Source organism: Melozone crissalis, unplaced genomic scaffold (genome assembly GCF_028551555.1).
Source record: "Melozone crissalis strain CALT ecotype California unplaced genomic scaffold, PUWL_Pcris_2 ptg000019l_1, whole genome shotgun sequence".
NCBI lineage: Eukaryota > Metazoa > Chordata > Aves > Passeriformes > Passerellidae > Melozone > Melozone crissalis.
Genome location: NW_026535797.1, coordinates 20,049,257 through 20,070,269, shown reverse-complemented (window position 1 = coordinate 20,070,269; position 21,013 = coordinate 20,049,257). Strand labels below are relative to the sequence as shown.

General features: G+C 44.3%; 1 protein-coding gene across 1 annotated transcript in view; it reads left to right on the top strand.

Moving 5' to 3' along the window:
• Positions 1–25: 25 nt before the first annotated feature.
• LOC128937172 (uncharacterized) overlaps positions 26–21,013 on the top strand; it is a 52,199-nt gene continuing 31,211 nt past the window's right edge. Inside the window, exon 1 of the mRNA XM_054276562.1 lies at positions 26–306. Within this exon, the coding sequence (XP_054132537.1) occupies positions 26–306 (281 nt within the window). The remainder of the gene's footprint in view (positions 307–21,013) is intronic.

Sequence of the window (21,013 nt, the reverse complement as noted above, 5' to 3'; positions counted from 1 at the left end):
TGCCCTAGGTGCCGGGGCGGACTCGATGGTGCCAGGGTACTTCCCCAGCCGAAGGGAGTCTGTGGCTCTGTCCCGCTGCTCTCCGCGGTGCCCGTGGCTGCAGCGGCAGCGGGACAGCGGGACATGGCGGGGGCCGCCCGGCCCCGGCCCGCGCTCCCCTGGGCGCTGCTGGCTGGGCCACGAGAGGGCGGCGGAGCGCCGGGATCCGGGCGGGAGCGCCCGTACCCAGCCGGCGGGAAACCCAAAGCAGGCTCTGCGTTACAATAAATATTTCCAGTGTTCGGAGCACAGGCACTTTCGCTCCACGTAAATAACACGCAAGCTGTCAAAATAACAGGGCTTATCGCTTCAGATGCTGTGCTGGTAATCGTCTGCGCCTATTTGTCAAACTAATCGCTATTTTAAACTTGCTGCACGCACACGGCGGCCAGCACCGGCAGATCTGGAAAGGGGGAGGAAAAAAGAAGCAAAGAAAGGCAAACAAGTCCAGGAATAACTGAGGTGGATGACATTCTTCTCATTCCCAAAGCCTGACAGGCTGATTCTGGATAATGTGGTTTATGGAAAAGTGATTCTGTTCTCCAAGCCATAGTTCAGAGGTTAACTGGAGATGGTTCTGCATTCATTTTAGGGAATGTTAGCAGGGACTAATGTTATTAATCCCAAATAAAGTTATTTTATAGGCATGGTGGCAATCAAATGTGCCTTTTTCAAGCCTCTCTTTCACCTGCAAATATTTTCAAGACATCATAGTGAATAAACAAACAAAAAACCCCTTATTTTCTATGGCACCTGTCATTCTGTAAAACCTAAAGTGCTTTCAAAACTATAACATTAAAGTAGAAAAATCAACTAAATGACCACTGAAAGGCATCCAAGCTGGAATGTGATGGTGGATGCCGTGGTTCTCAACACTTCCTGTTGCAGGCAGGAAGCAGGGATGAAGATGCCACTAGAACTTAAGGAGCACTTTGGAAAATTGCAAAGGTTTTATCTGAGAAGTTAATGACAACACCTTTACTACTGAAACAAAAAAACCCACCATTAAATCTTTCCTTCCCAGAAATTGTTGTTATCCAAAGAGAATAAACCTCTCAGTAAAATACCTAATAGAATACAAATGTTCCATCTCACTCCTGTGTCCCTACACGTTATTTTGTAACATCAATCAAACCATCTTTAGAATTGTGAGACACACGTACTCCACCTTACCTCAGATTATCACTTAAATGAGATAGCTTTGTTTCAGCCATTTCCTGCTCTGCCCAACACCTTGTCTGCAAGCAATTTGCGATGGGAAGGGATTTGCCTGCGGCTAGTGGCATTGTGGCTCCCTGTGGGTGGCTCAGCATGATTGCCATTCAGTTTCAGGGAGAGGCTGTGCTGCTGTGCAGGGACTCTCATCCTCCCTCCCATCACAGCTCCCGTGGATGCATCCACATCCATGTCCCACTATGCCCTGCAGCAGGAGAGGCTCCCTGAGCTCTTATTTGCCTCTGTGTGCACAGTGTGTTTCTGTGTTCAACTAATTGTAATTTGGCTCTAGAATATTATTTTCCCTGTTTATTCTTAAAAGTCATCAGGAAAAAATTGATTGAAAGGTAAATAGCCAGCTCTCTGGTGACAGTCTTATGTCCAGCAACCACAAAACATGATGAAGTGAAAGCATTGTAAAATATGCCTTTTAAAAAAAACCTTTCAGATAAATGCTACCACATCAATCAGTTGTGGTTGAAACCTGTTGGACACATAGCATTGTCTGTTTTTAACATCCCACAGACAGACACATAGAAGGGGAGTGTGCAAGAGATTCTTGTCCAGTCTTGCAGACAAGGGCAATTAGCCTGGCTTAGCACACGTGATGTCAACAAACATCCTCCTCCAGACCCACCAGATTCCACTACTGGGGAATGAGTATGTGCTGCTTGTCACTGCTCCTCTCCAGCTGCTCTCAAGACTGAAATATTAGTATTTGATATTAAAAGCCTAAGATAACAAGAGGAATAAGGCAGTCCTTAAGTAATTTGTTCATGAGGTAGATTGTTAGGAATTTGGAATAGGGCTGTTTCTCCAGCAAAATATATTAAATGGGCAGAGCTGAGAGCCCCTTCCACAAGTGTAGCAGGATCCAAAAATTTATATGTCTCCATGGCATAATATCTTCATTCACTGCTTTGCCCAAGCAAAGAAGTTGCAACATGTTGCTTCTATCCAGAAGCCATTTATTTGCCTCATTAATCAGTGCCTGTTAGTGCAGTGCAGAAAGTCACTGGTCCATCAGCTTTTGTTTCAGAAGATGGAAATCCCTCATAAACACACCTGGACACTTCTACAGTCTAATGCAAGGTGCAGAAAAAGATGAACCTAGTGGCACAGAGGGGGCTGGGGGAAAATTACAATGCAAGAGAGCAGATAAGAGTTAGAAAAATGCAGATTGTAAACAAAGACGTTTCTGTTCTCAGGTTGGCTGAGTGGTTGCTGCTAAGTCACAGTAACCCTGGGTTGTCACCTTTGAATTTTACTTGTCACTCTGGTATGCAGTACAAGAATGTGTGTCATTTCATCATGCTCCTTGCCTGCACAGATTACCTAATTAATTTACTACAAACTATAAAAGTAGTTCCTTGTACTAATTGCCTTGTCTGCTGGATGCCCAAAGAGGAAGCTGGGACTTTGAAACAAGATGGTTTTCTTTAGATGAGAAAAGTGAGACATACAAATTCAAGCTATTTTGTCTTTGTCTTATTCCCTCACGATATATGTACAAAGCTTTCCTACTCCAGATGAAATGAGAAAGGCTCAAAAACACTCCAGCAGACAGCAGTAGATCCCTGGCATTTGCTCACTGATGTTCAAATTTAAATTTTTTTTTTCTTTTTCCATTGTTATTTTTTGTTTCCTTAAGAATTAAAGGTTGCTAAAACACAGTAGTAGAAGCCAAGGAGACTGATTACTCTTCTTCATAGTAACAAACATTGTTATGAGTGAAAGAAATAATACAGCAGGATTCCATTCTCCATCCACAAGCACAATCTTCAGATGGTCAGAAATTTCAGGGATCAAGTCCAGTGGATTGGCAAAACTAAAATTCCTGTAACTAAAAGTTATCCCTCAAGCTGGGAGATGTGTAGGAAAAAAGTAGGGAAGTGTCTGGGGTACTGGCAAGTAACCTGCCTGCTGTATATGCAATAACACTAGATGGCTGCACAGTCTCCAAGAAACTGCTGCTGTCTGCAAGTTTGATTTTGCAGCTTGTGCAACTGAAATACTCACGGTGAGACGTGCTGATCAGCGGAGTGTGTTTGTGTGCCAGCCCCTCTGTGTTAATAGGCAATCCAGTTCTCTGAGATGGCAGGCAGAGATGCAGGATGGGCATTTGCTGACAGCTGCACTTAAGCATCCCACCAAATGACATGAATATCGCACCGTGGTGGGGCAGCCTTCCTCCAGATTTGCTAAGTCCCTGTCACCAGGAGCTGAATCACATGTGAAGCAACTCCTGAGACACTCATTTCCAACCTGGCCTTTTGAGAAACCTGATATCCCCATAACTGCCAGGCGGAGTCTGCAGAGGGAGGCAGAAACCTCTGTGGCCGCCCAGCTTTGATCAGCCATATTTGTTTGTTTACAAGGACATCTAAATAATACCACCCACTGTTCTGTTCATCAACATCCCAAAGATTTCCAGCATACAGCTCTCAGGTTTCTAGCTCCTGCTGCAGCATGCAGCCCAGACCAGACGGAGCAGGATTAGGGTTGTCAGGGAAAAGGATTGATAGCAGGACGTTACGCTTCAGCAGGTGATCAGTTCTCTTTAGGGGCAGGATCTTTCCTTAAAAGATCCTCCAAAAGTGACAAAATTATTACCATGTAAGTCTAACAGTTTCAGCGAGCTCTTAAACTGGTATTTGAATACACAACTTTTATTCATATATTAGGTGAAAGATGGCTTCTGTTTTCTCACCATGACCAGGTCTGCATGTTTCAGCGTTTCTGCTTGTAACTGGCAGTACAACATTGCTGAGAAATGACAGTTTTATCCAGCTTCACCTAGTCCAAATCTTTCAAGCATAATTTCTGTCAGCAATGTGTTCCCTGGCTTACATTTGGATAACTGTGACAAAATCCCCTTCTAGCTTCTCTGCTCATAATTGTTTGACTCTTTGCAATGGTTTGTGGCTGTGCATCCATGCAGACACCAAATTCATGCACAATGAGCCCTAATACCTTCTGCTTCAAAATTGCATTCTGCTCTCCCTTGACATGTATGCATACTAGAATCAGAGCTTACAACTTCATTTCAAGGCATCCCAGGAAGGTAAGGTGGAACCAAGCCCTAACTATGTTGCACAAAGCTCCTGCCTGGTACATAAACCACCTCTTTGCTTGTGGCTGCAAGAAATTAAAATGTTACAGCTCAGGCAGAGAGGAAGAGGCCAGAAATTCTTCTGTGCTTTAGTTTGCTCCTTGCCCATCGCTGTTGCCAATTTGCCAGCGAATCCTGGAGCCAATGGATGTTGGGAATTCACAAAGTAAGAGATCTGGAAAAGCTGATCACAGGATGCAGCCTTGCATGTGCTGCACAGCAACCCACAGAGGTGTGAGCTCAGGGAGTCCTCACCTTGGTTTGGACATGCCAACTCCCTGCTTCTCCCCACAGAGTCAGCTCTAACCAGGAATGATTACATTTTTGAGTGTCACATGAGACAAGGGCCTCTAAGTCACGCTGAAATAAAAACTACCTCTTGCAAAATTTTTGCTGGCAGGCAAAGGAAGAGCACAAACATCTGTGAGCTCAATGTATACCAAACATGCATGTTGAAATCTTACTACAGGTTGAGAGCACAGAGTGGGGAGATATAATATATGCACAGGCAAACACAGTGCTGATGACATGAGAGCGATCAGAGCACCACAATGTTCACAAAACTGTCCGTGGGTAATAAATAAACTCCTTTTGTGGGTTTTGATTGCAGGGATCCAGCTGGATCCGATGACAGCTGGTTTGCATGAGACAATCAGTCTTGCTTTGGTAACTCCTTCAGAACTGGGCTAGCTACAGTATTTATCACCAGCTAATGTTTTTCAATTTTCATCGTAGTTACAAATATCAGCAAATGCTGCACAATTAGCAAACCCATGGTTTACCCCTAGCAAACAGGAGGGCCAGATTCACATTCACATTTCCTTCTCAAAGGTTTCTAGAACCACAGCCATGGTGGCGAAGGGTCTGTCAGTGCCATTAAGAATTTTTCTTTCCCAGGGATTGTCTCCAGAGGAGTCTACTTGGTACAGGGCTGGCTGCAACTGTACTAACAAATGTGATTTATTTGTGTTTTGAAATGTAGGACCTAAAATTCACTTAGTTCAGAGCACACAGACAGTAAAGTTACTATCTCACTTAAAATACCTTCTGATTCCTCCATGCTTAGTTTTTGCTGACTCATAAGCAACTTCCACTATGCAAAAGTATGTTGATCTTCAGCAACAGGCAACAGCATACACAGACACAGAGTCTCCAGCCTGGTAAGTCTAGCGTGTGTCAGAGATGTGGGATCAGGCAGCCACAAATGGCTCCTTGCAACCTTGGTGGGGTGGAGAGCCCAGGCCTTAATACATGCTTTTAGCATATCTGCTGAGAAGTGAAACTCCCTTCCCTCACACTCACCACAGCAAAAAGGTATTTTGGATCTTACAAAAGGCATGCCAAAAATCAAATTTTTCCATCAACAGAGCAAATGAGGAATGTGTGTATCTGGTCCATTGGGCTCAAAGGAGGAGATGATTAATCACCAGCAAGGGAGGATGACTGTAGATAGCAAGTCAGCATCTTTAAGTATTTTGCTTTTCCTCCTCATATCCCTTTTTACTTTTAATCCAAGAGATTGCTTACAGTAGAGTCTCCTCTGCATGCTTTGGCATCTTGTCTGTAGTCAGCAAGTCACATCCCTTCTACCAGCATTCAGAAAACACTGGTCTAGGAAACAGAACCTACCTTAAACGCAAACCAAGAAATTCAGTGTTTCAGGAGTAGCTGTAGGTGAAGCCTTGGAGAGGGACTGAGATGGCCTGTTAAGGGTAAGTGAATGGAACCCCAGCCTCAGTGAACCCACTGCTGATTTTGCCCCATCACAGTATACTCTTTCCTCACCAAATTTCTATCAAATTTTCAGGATTTCACCAGAAATTTTTTGCACCCCTAGAGTCTGCTGTTGATGAGAGCTTCTGCTGTGATCCACTCAGGATGTACAGTCCAAGAATGAATGACTCAACATAAGGGATGAGCAGAAGACAAGCCTTTGAAAGTGGTAACCTAGTGATGCTGTGCTTTTTTAACCCCCAAGTCACAGAAATTATTACAGTACAAACCAGATATGGAAACAATACAGGATAAACTACAAGACCTATGCTGGTGAGATACTGCACTTGGATTTAAATGTAAAACTGAAGTTTTTATGCAACTACAGTCATTAAGAGTCACATAGCATTCACTGAATAATAGAGTCTTTAATGTTTCTACCCAGACAAAATTCTTGCTCAGATCAGTTCCTGCCCTATGGTCTCAGTTAAACACACTGTTTTCCATTTTAAACTTAAACTCTTGACTGGAAGTGAGGTATTTCCTTTAGTACTGTTATATTGAGACCAAGATCTACGTCATTTATAAAGAATTCCAGATTCACAGAGAATGGGAAACGCTATTAAAGTGTGAAAGAGCAGCCTTTTCCTCTTTCTTTTAGGTAAGAGAAGAGGCAAAACCCACTAGGCTTCTTTCAGAAGATTTTATGCTGTAGTTTTGATCCTGAATGGGCAGAAATACTAACAAAGCCAGTGATTTTCCTCCAAAGCAAAGGTTTTAAGTGGTTTTGATGAAAAGTGTACATACAGCTGGTTCTCTGGTACAAACCTGTTCTTTAACCTTAATGCTGGGTACATGGGGAGAACACCCACGTACATCTAAATAATACAGACATTGCTGGTGCTGGGTAAGAGGTGGTGCACTGTAGATCAAGGGAGCTCACCCTCTGTGGTGCATCCTAGGGTGCTGTGCAATGTAACACAGGCACTGCAGGGCTAGCACCTGACCTCTATTTCTTCCAGAAACACTAAACATTCACCCTAGGACCTAAGCAGGAATAACCATGAACAACTGGGACACTGCTGGGCAAGTCGTATGAGTGCAGCTTATCAGCCACTATAGTAGTGCTCATGTGGAAACAACCCCACATCAGTAAATCTGGCTTACAGCAAAAAGACAAAGAAATATCAGCATTGGGGACTGACATAAGTAGGTGCCAGTAGGAGGGTTCAGGACATGTTGTGCAGACTATTTGTAGGGACATGTTTCTGGCGTTCTGAGTCCATAAATAATGTTTACGAAAAGGTATTAGGTACCTTCCCCAAGGGCTGCTAGAAAAAAGGAATAAACAGACCAGAAGGAGCTTAGGCACATTCCAGTATGGGGAGGAGAAAGAGGCTGTGAAGACAACTCTAGCAGACTTATTATGGTACCTTCATGAAACATTTGCCTTTTTTACCCAGAGGGCAGGGGTGAGGGAAATATGATTCCTTGCCCTGACAATAGTAGAGATCGAATGCTGTATCTGGATGGACTGCACTCTCTTGTCTTGGAGCCACTCCTGCAAAGATGTCCTAAGCCAGACTGGCAGCAGCCAGAGGGGTTTCTGGCAGCTGCTCATATCCCAGGGAAATGACAGGTATGTGAAACAATCTCATCAAACTTCAGAAAAAGTGATGAGTGAGGAAAATACTTGGATTTGCACTAACAAATCTTGCCTTGCTCCACTCTTATTTACAAGGTTGATCCAGGACAAAACATCACCTCTTCAACCCAAACAACACAGCACCATGCAGAAAGCACTGCAAGTTTGCTGATGTCCTTCCTGTGATCTCACTGGGGCTTCTAAGCGCACTCACAGTTTAAAGAAATGGATCACGATGATAAAAGAGAATTATCTTAGCTTTACCCTCATATGCTTAGTAAACTCCCATGAAAACTTAGCAAATTCCCCCTGCTGCTTCTCCAAATGTGTGTGCCTCAGGCCCAAACTCAGTTATTCCTTTAATCCTGTGCAGGAGATCCAAGATCAAAGTTGGTGGAACTTTGTTTCATCACAGCTATTCCCAGCACCATCCCTGGAATTCAGACAGCTGCTGGTTTTCATTCCTCTGCCATGGGCTAGCCAGATCTGACACTTCAGTGTTAACCCTTGGTTTTGGCACAAATGATGAACTGGAGTCTTGTCTCCTGAAAACTCCCCTGCTCTGCAGCAGATGACTCACCTTCACTGTGGTACCCCATGGGAATAAATTACTTACTGGTGGTTTGCTTCATGGGCACTAAAATTCCAGTGGCAAAGGAAGGGATCCCTGTGGAATCTAGGATCTTCTGAGATGGAAGTTGATCTCTAACTGTCCATTATATTATCCCTGGGAGAGGGGGAAAAGAATTGAAAACATGAAACATTTACTGGAAAAAACAAGACCAGCCCTGTATTTAATCAAAATATTTTGTTTTGTTCCACTTGTAATTATTTCCATCCAATGAAAAAATATTTTAACAAAGAAAAGGACAGTTCCCTTCCATGGGCAAACAAAACAAGAAGTCATGTCAGTTCCTGTGCAATGCTGCAGTGAAGGTGACATTTTTAATGCTGTGTTGAAATTGTCTTTACTTGTATTGCAGTAATATTGAACACATCAATTTAGGTTTAATGATCTAATTTCAGTGTTTGTTAGAGTAGTGGTGAAAAAATCAAAGATTTGTGGGGAAAAAAGCTGAAGTGACACTCATTTCCCCTGAAACTCATGAGAATGTGAATATGAACACTGATGACACCCATATGATTGACTGGGGTAAAGGTTCCAAAAAGGTGAAGACTAACCTGAGAGCCCAGGGAATTATTGCCATTGGTAGCTATACTGGTACCATGGGTTGTTTTTGTGGGGTGTTTTTTGGTTTGTTTTTTTTTTTTTTGTTTTGTTTTGTTTTGTTTTGTTTTATTGGAAACCCTAGTTTTCACATGGTAGAAAGAAGTAAACAGGAAAAAAAATACCCATTCTTGTACAAGACTCACTCTTACACTCAAATGACTGTCTCATAATCAAGGCAATAAATTGCAGGTACTTTGGTTGTAGTTTATTGAGATCTCATGCCAGGCATAGGCTCTCTCTGTGTTTGCTTTCATTATCATGTTCCTAAAGAAGGCAACAGTTTATGCAGGTTTACTACAATGCCTGCCTACCCTCCCTCCCCTTTGCCTCAGGTACCTGAACTTTGTATTCCCCACAGAAAAGTGGAAATAACCTTGGAGACTTCTTCAAAACTGCTTCAAAACACATTGAGATCTACTGGTGAAACAGCAGTAGAAAAATATTGTCACTTCCATATGCTGGGATAGTTTTTCCCCAGAGCTCTCAGACATTGAGCATCACAGTTGCATTTTCCTGCCTAGAACAGGCCAACCGTTTTCTCTTCAATACCAGCTGACTTCAGTGCCCAGGTGAAAAGGGGCCTGTAAGTCATGGACATTACTACTTGCTTTTAAATGATTTTTCACCCAAGAACATGATGCTGGTTTCTGCACTGTCTTGGTGTAACTCCTGCTTCTTGGCACTATCTCTGCACCTCACCCATCCAAATCAACAGGTATATTTTCATATCCTCTAGCAACAGATACTTTGTGGAGGAGTTAGTGTCTGCCAAGTGTGGTACAATGCTAATTTATTCAGGCTCCTTGCCCTTTTCTCCTCCAACTCAAAACTGACAGCACACCAATCACCTATATTTTTCAGCAGCACACTGTCTGACTGAATCAAAATGTGTCACTGAGATCCATCTCTATGGCCCTTTGCTGCAGCACAAACAGAATTCAGCTGCCTGTTTCTCAGACAGGTGTGACACTTCAGGACTCACCTGGCATTGACTTAAACCCCTGTTAGTGTGGTTTTGTGGCAGAGAGCATGGCTAGTTTGTAAGTGGTGGGAATCAGCATCTGTTCTGAGGAAAATGGTAGTTTTGAAAAGGTAGAGGTTGCCTAAGATGTGCCTACTGAACACAGGAAGAGATGTCTGGGAAGCACCACTGTAAGAACCAGGAGGCTGGTCTGCTGGCTGGCTTGTGGGATGCACAGAGAACAGGGAGGTGAAGCTCTCCCTTGCAGGAGGCCAGCACCTTGGTACAGAGGAAGGAAGAGTATTCTTTTCTTTTTGTGAGAAAAAAAGCAGAGTGCCCAGGTCTTCACCAAAATACCAGGATGAAATCACAAATTTTATCTGAGATACTTAAACCTGCTGGTACCAAACCTCATATTACTCATGGAGAGCTCCACCTCCTCCTCCCTCTGGGTACTACTGACATTGCCAAATCTTTTGCTAACCACAATTCTTTCCACATAATATTTTCTGTGCCCGCAGAGAAGTCTGATCTACTCTAGGGAAGTCAGCACCATCCTTCTAGAGTTTTCAGCTACAAGTATAATGACTTGCAACAAATCAGCAGTTAATACTGATCAATTAACCATAAAAGTTTATATCTCTGAGAAAGAATATCCTAAAAAAACCACAGTCAGCTACTAACTAGAGCTGTCTACCTTGTCTGATTTTGTCTTTTTCTCCACCCATGGCTTTAAAGATTACCTCTCTTTCTCCTAGAGCTATCTCAAAGTATTAATGAGCTACACAATCCAAATATATATTAAATCTCTGAAAATGTTCAGTTGTTCAGGTATAGGGCTTGGGTTAAGTTCATATATCAAAATTTCCAGGTCATTAGCTCTCATGTGTTAGGATAGCAAGTGATCTACAAACTCATGTGCATATGTGCCATGATGGATTTTCTCTCATTGCCTTTTTCTGAATTCTGCTGGTTGTGAGTCATTGCAGGCAGGAATTTATATAGCCAGAAAGGTTTAATATAATTATATCAATCTATTGTCCACTCACAGAGACTAGTATATGAAGAGAAAGGCCAGGGATGTTCAGAGTTAAGGAATATTTGTATTCCAAGTGGAAAAACATGTAATGCTACCTGCAAGTCTTGCTGATAAGAATGTGCAGACACTTGGGTTAGTGCTGGAGCCAGGAACATTACACCAAATCTGATGTGGAGTGAGGGTGCACTGCTGTGGCTGCTCTGCCCTCAGCACTCAGGAACACCCTGGCCACCCAGCACAGCTCAGCAGCTTCCCAGCATAACCACTTGTGATCCTCTGAGCTTCTTTCTGTGCTGTGGAATTACACTGTTCCATCTTTTCAAAAACCAAGAGGTCTCCATTTAAAAAAACCCTCTGCAGTATGATCCTGCAGATCTGTTCTGTCTTCACAGGAATATCCACAGCAGTTTAGGGATTTCCACTGTCTTTTTTCTTTGCTTGGGACAAGTCACCTACAAATACAAGGATAATGAAAACAAAACCTTGCTATTTCTGAGGTTCCTGGTGGCGAGGATTAGTGACTGCTGGCAACACACTGTCCCCCATTCCTGTCATCTGGGATGGGTGAAAGGACACTAGTCAGGGTATCTGCTTCATCCATAAGAGTAACAGGGACATCCCTCAGCAGTTCCCTGTTGTTTCAGCTGAAGGTCCCAAACCTGCCTTCAGCATGGGGAAACAGCAAGACAGTGGAAAGGGGCACTCCTGCCTTCCCACACCCCCTCCTTTTCCCTGCTCATTCCCTTACTGAATCCTCCCCCAGCCTTATCACATTCCCTCCATTCCTCTCACCGCCCTCTGAGCTTGCCTCTGAAACTCTGAGCCTGTGCTGCTGCCGTCCACCGGCTTCCAGATCCCCTCGCTCAGACCTGTGCCATGGGGCTCCTGGCCACTGCAGTGAGAGGGGTGGGGGAACCCTCACCTCCCACTCATTGTCTTCTGCCACAGCTCTAAAAAATATGTATTCACTCCCTATCCACCTCTGCTCTCGACAGTGCCACACATACCTCCTTTTTTCTTGATGCTATCTATTTACAATAACTCAGTTTCCATAAAATCTCCTCCATTTTTCCCTCACTGAAGCACTCTTATCTTATCTTGCAAACCTGACTGGACATCAGGCAGTTTGGTGTTTATATGAAAAAAGGGTTTGGCTTTTAAAACAGTTCAGCAGCAACAAACAGAACTAGGTCTTCAGAACAGCTTAGCCTGCATTTTTGGGCAGTAAAATGAGAAGCCAGCTCTTCCAAGAGGGCTCTTTGTCATGGTGTGCTTTGAAAATATTGCTTTAAATATCCCTGAAACAGTTAGATGTGGAGCCTTTGCTGAAAAGTCAGACTCTAGCTTGGTGTCTCCCTGGCAGCCAAGCTTACCTGAAATCTGCTCTGCAGCCTTTTGCAGCTCTTAGTAGCCCTTCCCTGGCTTCCTGATGCCCCCTCAGCCTGCACAATGCAGGTTATCAGGGCAAGGGTAAAGCTGGTCCCTGCTGATTTTGATGGACTGTAACTTGACTGATTCAGTTTGCAAACTTGGGACAATACTTTGTTGTGTCTTTGCCTGTTGCTTTACATTGAAATTATCTTGGGAGCAAGCAAATTGTGGTACCAGACTTTAGTTCACCAAGTTTCAAATGTGGGTCATCAGGAGGTCAGGGTATTTTGGTGGCTTTTTGGTGGGGTTTTGTTTGGTTTGGTTTGGTTTATTTTTGTTTTTTTTTTTTTAAGAGCACTACCAAGAGCTCTGGAGAAGGTATCAACAAAAGCTCTCTTTATACAAAACCACAAAAATTACATACGTCCATTATTTTTACTTGGCATGGAAACTTGCGTGTCAGTTCAATTGTATTGACTTTCAGAAAAAATAGTTCTGCAGTGGCTGTTCTGCTGTACAACAGTTTGGTGACATCTGTCCTCCATCCCCTGAGTCGCGGAACACCGCAAAGTCATGAAATGATCTGTCACAAACCTCCTGTTATTTCAGGATACGGAAATATCTCCCAAGTGCTGTATATAGACTGTGGATTCATCATGAGCCAACCTGGAAATTTCAGTCTGAGCAGCAGTCCTAAATTAGTAAGTGCAGGGAAGTCTGCAGTAAAACAGCAGACTGTCTCCAGTCATCCCACACTAAAGAAGCATACAAACAGAAGTAGAATTTTATAGATAAAAGCACAAATAGCACTGCTAAGATAAAAATCACAAAGGTTCCAACCTCTGAAAGTCCTTGGTAGTATTTAATTTTTTACAGTGGCCTTAGATGAGATCTGCACAGAGGGAATATGAATATATCAGTGCCATTTCCCATCTAGACATAGAACAGCCCTGCTGTGGGGTTGGTTTGGAAGGGAAGAAACATCTCTTCATGCCAAATTTGCTGGGAAGCCATGGTCACTTACCACTCATAGGAACAGTTTAATACAGACTCGCAACTTTAATGTTCGGGCAGCTTTGCAAAAGGGAAAAAGGGTTTTTTCCCCTTTTCTCAGCTAGGGAGATGAAAAGCAAAGACAACTGAATCAATGTGCTGAGGAGGGAGAGCACCTCAGTGCTGGTGCCATATCTGAGCTCCTGTGCCCATCTTGTCACATGAAGAGGTGCCAGATGCGGGGGGACACAGCAGCAGTCACCTGGTGCTGCACACAGTCGTACACAGACTGTGATGTAAGATCCACAGTCACATTACCAACCTCAGCTCACAAACAGCGGAGCCACAGATATCCTCTGGGATGTCCACAGGAAATACACACCCCAGAACTGGATATCAGAGTTGTACACAAATGAAAGAGCATTGATTTGGCTTCAGCAAGAGATTTTTTAAATAACAGGTTTTCAGAAACACATGCTATTTGTAAAGTATGTCCTGAGGTCATCCAGACAGGTCCTTGACTACTGAACCTATCTGGTCATCAAGGACAGTTGTTTTCCACATTTTTCAGCCTGGGAAGCCCCTGTATACTTTACCCACGGAGGTCAGGTCTCCTAGTATATTTAAATTTGCTAACATCAGCCTCCTTTCCTCAGTTACTCCTCCCCAGTACTGGAACAGCCAGATCCACAGGAACAGACAACCACTGCTCAAGGCCAAGATTACAGTTATCTTTTTTTAGTGTGATCCCATGTGGCAACTCTTAGTCCTTCTGTTGAATCCTGGAACAAGTGAACTCCATCATTTCACTGAATGGGGGAAATCCAGGCTCACATAGTGCATATCAACAATCCTCTGTTCCCATTTCTTTTTGAAGGTGTACAACAATGTATACCCCCTCCAAGCAAGAAACAGTAAATTTTGTAATCAAACTGTGAAAGTGCAATTATGGTTGCAATTAAGGTGAAATATAGCTCTATTGAAATTGGTGGGGGTTTTATTATTAACTAAAGTTTCCCCCCTGTGTTTCAGGTGGATAGTTATCCTGTTCAAGCAAAGAAGCCATTATTGCATCAAAATTACATTTATAATGCAGTATTACTATCATATTCAAACATGTTTACTTTAATCAGTTCTAATTAAATTGTTATACAGGAAAATGATTTAGTTCTACTGGTGAGTGCACATATATTCAGGGGAAAGCAATGCAAATTGTCCAGGATCTCATTAAGTGCTGTTTGTACTTCTTAAACTCTGGTGATGTGTTAGCAAGTCACATCTAACTCTTCTGTTCTACTCCACTGAAACAGATTGTCTTAAAATGAAAGTGAGCGTTTCCAAATTAAAGCAACTGCAATGTTTACAGTGATGCAGCGTTTGCAACAAGGTAAATGAAGCAGCCATTGCCAAACCCTCAGCCCTGTTAATTGGAAGGTTTAAGCAGCACTTTCACAGCCACTGGGATTCTCCAGGCATTAAAAGCAAAGAAGCAAGGAGGCTGAGGGATTCTCTGGATACTCTCACACCCCATCTCTGGGTCAGGATACAGTGTTGGCACATGCCCGGCAGACCCTTCCCAGCCTGGCTTCTTCCCAGCAACAGATCAAGCGAGGGTGGAGGGTACCCATTTTTCTGCATTGGGCAGATTCATAATAGGGACAGAAAACCAGGTCAAACCCAGGCCTGGCTGGAGCTTTGCAGGCCTGCTAACACCTCAGAGAGTGAAAAGGCAGGCCCAGGTCAACAGCAGCACTCTTTTGAGTTCCTTATCACCTTTTCACACAATTTCATTATGGAAATCTCCTCAATCCTTCCTTCACATCTTCTATCTTTTTTGTCACGGTCCCTTGGATTATCATCTAGTTTTACAAGTCTCCTCATAACAAAGCAGAACATGAAAGTATCCTGCCCTTCCAGAGTGACCCTGATCATGACTTGTCCTTTGTCAGGACCACAGAAGCAACCCCTGGCACCCCCAGGACACCAAGGTCCCAGCAGAAGAGTAAGGCATCTCCCCCTCATACCCAGCTGAGCTTGCTTGCTTTGTTCCTTTCTTCCTTGTTGCCACCAGTCCTCAAGCACCTCTACTACTTCTCCTGCTACTTACCAGCTCTGCAGCATCACTCCTCTGTCTTTCTCTGCTCACACTTGACTGCCTCACCAGTGTATGGCCCCAAGAGCTCACCACTGCTCTGCTGCCCATCCCTGCCCATCCCATCCCATCCCATCCCATCCCATCCCATCCCATCCCAGGCACTGTCCTATCTTGGCTGAGACCTGGTGCATACAGCCTTAGACACCTGACCTAAAACCACTGGTGGAGAGACCCCCTCTGTGCCTGCATTGCCACCATCCAGCCTGAAGCATCACAGAAGGAAAACAGAGGGTTTGGGTTGTGCCATAACCCAGAAAGCAGCCAGCACAGCGCAGTACAATGCAGCTCAGCCTGCCTTCAGGAGGTGTTGATGAGGTATGCCAGTTTGTCCCTTGGCTGAGAAAAGTGTGGACCCCGAGGGCGGGTAGTGACAGGAAAGTGAGGGGAACTGTCCTGGCTCGGGAGGCCTAGAAAGCAGTGACTGAGTTTAAGCACTTGTTTTAACATCCTTTAAGCCAGCCCTTCAGCCCAACTCAATGAACACAAAGGTGTTTCCATTGTGCACCAGAGGAAGTAATGTGCCTGGCAAGCCACTGACCCTGACTTCCCAGGGCAGAGTTCTGAGCAGCTGCTTCCCATGTGGCTCACCAGGGTCCTTTTACAGCAGGGTGGAGTGGGGACCACATACCTACTCCAGGATCCAAACACACCAGGCATTTGAACTTTCTCTGCTCTTAAAGGCTGGTGGTCACACCAACAAGCAGAACTGGTGCTGAGCTAGGTGGCAATTTTTCTCCTGCTCACGTGTTTGGGGAATTGCAGCATCCTTAAGAAAGGCAGAGAAGATGCAGAGGGGTTTTTTGTATAGGCAGGGTTTGCACATTTTGAGTATTAAGTGTTAATTAAGTGAAGGAAGATCAAAAACGGAAATATATTTAGACTATGCCAAATGTCTGGAGCAAGGTCCAAGATTTGCAAGAGTTAACACATTACCTCTAACAGAGTCAAGAGCCACTCACTACCCCAAGAAGCTATTTTTCGCACCATAAGTGCACTGCAGTGAAACAACTTCCTCTTATGTGACCCCAAACCTTCACCTGGACAAGCTGTACACATGCAGACCACTGCCAAGTTAGCAAGAGAACCATTTCACAGGAAGCTGGAGTCTTTTGGAAACTTCCGTTTTCAGGAATGCAATTGTCATGCAATTCCTCTTTGAACCCACACCTCTTTTTTTCCCCCTTGACCTGTCCCTCCTGTGAGAGGCTGCTGGCTGAGGCAGCACGGGCTCCCCCGAGCCATGCCTGCCCACACCCTGCCTGGCACCGGGCTCAGCAGGGCAACAGCCCCACAACACCCCCAGGCTGGCACTGAGACCCTCATGCAGGAGGTGCTGCCTCACTTAAATGACATTAATACTGCATTGCTGGCATGGCAGATTGGGCAAAGGTGCTAAAATGTCTCTTCTAAAAGACAAAAAATCCCCATACAGTCAGCTATTGGGCACAGGTCCAAGCCAACCCTGATAGATAGAACAGAACATATCCTCCCTGTCCTTTCTCAGCTGCTGGGGAGTACCCCCATAACACGTCATTAAATCCACCCCTTTTCCTACACTGTCACACAGATATCCAATGTCCCTCTGCATGCTACATCCCAAAACCTTGCTTGTACCAGAGGGAAAGAAAACATTTTTAAGTCAAGAAGGTGATTGCATTGCAGAGTCCTTTTGTGCCATGTTGCATGTGTACAAAACAAATCAGGAGGTAATCAAGCAATCTGTCCAGATCCAGCCTTTAACTAAGGAATCAGGGAATGGGATGGAAAACAAGGTCTAATATGTATGTATGATGAAAGGTTGACAGTTATTTCATTGTGTGCTTCAGTGTGAAAACCACAGTGAAATGATACTGGAATGTGGTTTTTGACACCATGAATACTTCACGCCAGGTGGAGAGACCTTTAACATGCATGAGAAATCCTGTGCTTTGGGGGCTGCACAACTTAAACAAGATGGGCTCTGAAACGGCTTACAAAAATCTTGTTTTCCCAGACAAGCTGTGGCAGAAGGAGATGAAATTATTTGCATGTAGGACATGCTTAAAGCCAAACAGCAGAGGAACACCTCTCCCAGCCAGGACAGCTCACCTGTGCAGAGCTGCACCTGCTCAGGGATCTGTCCTGCTACTGCATTTTCTGTCTTCTGGGGAGTTTTTTGAAACAAGGCTCACATTTGACAGGCATCCTCCTTTGCAACTGCAGAGCATCTCAGTGGACACCGTAGCAGTCATTTTTATGAAAGATCTGGGACTGCACTGTAGTAATTGGGACATGAGGCAACAACACAATGGTCCAAACAACACAATAGTTTTAGGAGTCACCACTAAATATATCTCTCTTGCTTTCCAGGTACCTAACTCAGGAATTGTAGTACAAACAGACCTTGCCCAAACCCCTCACCCACCCTCCTTAGGGCAAGCAGCTCCCTGTGAACTTGTGCCTGGCTTCTCCACAGTAGAGAAGCACCTTCTGCTCTGAAGATGCTTTCCACAAGTTCTGAGTTTACAGAGATGACAAGAAACACAGGATGCAGCTGTACACCAAGGGGATCCAGAGACACAACACCTTTCCACACTTGTGGATTTCTTTGGGTGGAGAGTTTTCTCATGACTGAGGAAATTGATGCATCCATCAAAATCTAAGCTGATGCTGACTAAGAGGTTTTTTTCTCTTCCTGTTACATCCTCTGCAGCTCAAGAGGGAATTTCCTGCCCAGTTAATGTTTGGAGAATGCATGCCATGCTCTCAGCACATGGTTAAATGGGAAGGAGATCCAGCACAGGGACTGGCAGCTGCAGGGAAAGGGCAGATGTAGTGTGTGCCAAAAGCCACAGTGGCCCCAGTCCCCAGGCCAGGCTGTCCCAAGTCTATTTCCTTTCCTGGCTGGTTCCTTCCCATCCTTGTGCTCTGCTCCAGGACAACAATCTACAGCTCAGCCCCAGCACGCCATGCTCCCCTCACTAACAAACTGGACTTTGAGGAAAAGGGGTCGATCTTTCTCAAGACTCCCAATTAAATGGTGAGATTTGACAATACTCTCACTGCCAGATGAGAGATGAAGCTGCAAGACAGAGGCATCTTTCCTTCCTTGTTGCACTGCAGCAGCAACTGGTTCAATACACACAGAGAACATGATCTTTCCCATGTCAAGGGTGTTCACAAGGTTTAGACAAAAGCACATTAATAATCAGTTTCCCTTTTCTGCACTTTTCTCAAGCTTGGACACCAAAACCAAGCATCACTTTTGTTTCTTGCCTGTGGGCTGTTTTTGATGAGGGCTAGAATTGGTGGTGTGCACCCTTTGGAAGGCTTCGCTGCTGTTCATAATACAAGCACAAAATGGTAAAATCCTCCCTTTGGGTACATGCATTTACACTGCCATAAAAGTCCTAAGCATGCTAATGCTTTTTTCTGATTCAGTGCTAAGCTATTCAAGTAAAACATCTTGAGGCTAATATAGCAAATAAACCTGAGTTGAAAAAAACATAAAACACTAAAAAATGCTACTAAAACTTTCGAAGTGTAGGCAAAAATAATCACATGCAACAACTAACAACAGCTTTGTGGAGCCCTCTAGACTCTGAACATTGACATATATTGTGCCAACACAGGGCATTTCCAATTTAATTGTCAGTTTCAGACACACAAACACACCCTCTTGTGAGAGTACCTAGAGCATTGAAGTCCTGTGCTCACTGCCAGCCATTTTCATTCCATGTTTTCCCTAGCCCACAGCTAGAGTACTTGTCTTGTACACATTCCAGGAGATATTTTATTCTTGTTCAAAAGCTTACTGTCACTAGGTTGTTTTATTTATTATATTTGGTAACAGTCATTTCTGTTGGCCTCAGGCATTCGTTGAACACAAGGGGGTAAACCAAGCTTAGAAAGAGCCAGCTTGAGATGCCTTAGAAACTTCAATTTCTGACTGCATCACACACTTTGCTTGCAACAAATGAGATGCTTTTCAGAACACTTTGGGCTGAAGCTATTTATAAACATCAGCATTGTAGCTTATTTCCTTCTTAATAACTAAACTAGTTATTAAAAAAAAAAAAAAAACACAACAAAACACAAAAGAGTCTCCAGGTAGTATAGGAGTGTGCTCGGCAGTGTACAAAACAACGGAGCTCAATGGCAGAAAGAAAGGAGAGTGCAATGGTGCATGGACAGCAGAGCTGAAGGTGAGAGGCTAATTCTTTGTCCCCAGAATTCCTTTGGCTGTGCTATTGCATTCATGCTAAGGGATCTGTATCTGCTTTCTGCTGCTCTAATAATTTAAATCTGCCCTCTGCAGCTGGGAGCTGAGAGGGGAGCCCAAGCTGGTTGCATGGGCTGAGCATGGCAACATGTCAGACAGCAAGCACACAGCACTAACCACAGCACTGTGCTGGAAACAGGGACCTCCTCTCCCAAGGGAACCTACAGCTTTCCTTCTCACCAGCCCAAAGAGCATGGAAAACTTGGCTCTGTCCACACAACAAACCACACTCTTTGGTTTCCCAGAAAAGGAGGAATAGGTGCTGGGTGCACTGTGGGTGCCTGGAGTGTTTGAAGAGAATCAGATGCAGCCCCCAAAAACTCTATCTCACTGCAGTGGGAAGCAAGGGAAGAGCAGTAAAATCCTCCCAGCCTGAGGAGAAAAGATGCCTTTTGGTCGATGACACAAATTTGGGAGCAATTAATTATTAAATCCAAGAGCAATGCGGTGGGAAAGGGGGCAAATTAGATACCCTGCCTTTGAATTGTGGCTGGCTTCAGTCAGCAAACTCCAGTGACTGCTACAGCAAAAAGTGAATTCACTTCAGTTGATACTTGACCTGAAGTGTGTGCTGCAGAGGCACAGGACTGCAGGCTGGTACCTGCAAAGCAATGGGGCAACTGGACTGACCTCCCCTGACAGCTCCTCTCTCACTCACTTTCTCATGGCATTTGTAGCACCACTCTGTGATATCCTTGGGGCCACTGATCCTATGGACAGCTGAAGTCCATGCAATTAGGCCGGTTTAACCGGTGGAGCAGCACATTTTCAATCCTGAGAGTGCTCATGTCAGCAGAAATCTGGAAGGGGGAGCAATACAGGGACTGGTGCTGTCTTAGCAAGCAGCGACCATATATAGGTTTGGGGGCTGCTTGTTGTAGAGAACTTTTACTCCTTAAACCTAGCCTAGGAGTAATTTCCCACACATTTCCCAAGACAACGCTCCAGTGGGCTCAACCATTCCAGAACACTCCATGTCTGGTGTGCATGTTTGGAGTTCACTCCAGTATGGTGACAGTGCAAATCTGCCCATGGGAGCTTGCACCCAGCAGAGTCCTGACACTTCCTTCTCACTCCTCTTACCCACAGCCTGCAGCACCAGTGATAACCAAGGCAGTTTTCCATGATGAACACATAACACGCAATTTAAATAGAGAACAAGAAAAACTCGGAAAAGAAAAAAAAAAATCCAAAACCCAACAAACCCACTCTACTCTTTTACTCTCTCTCCTCCCCACCCTAAACATTCCAGCCTTCCCTGCCACTAGAGAGGGGAGT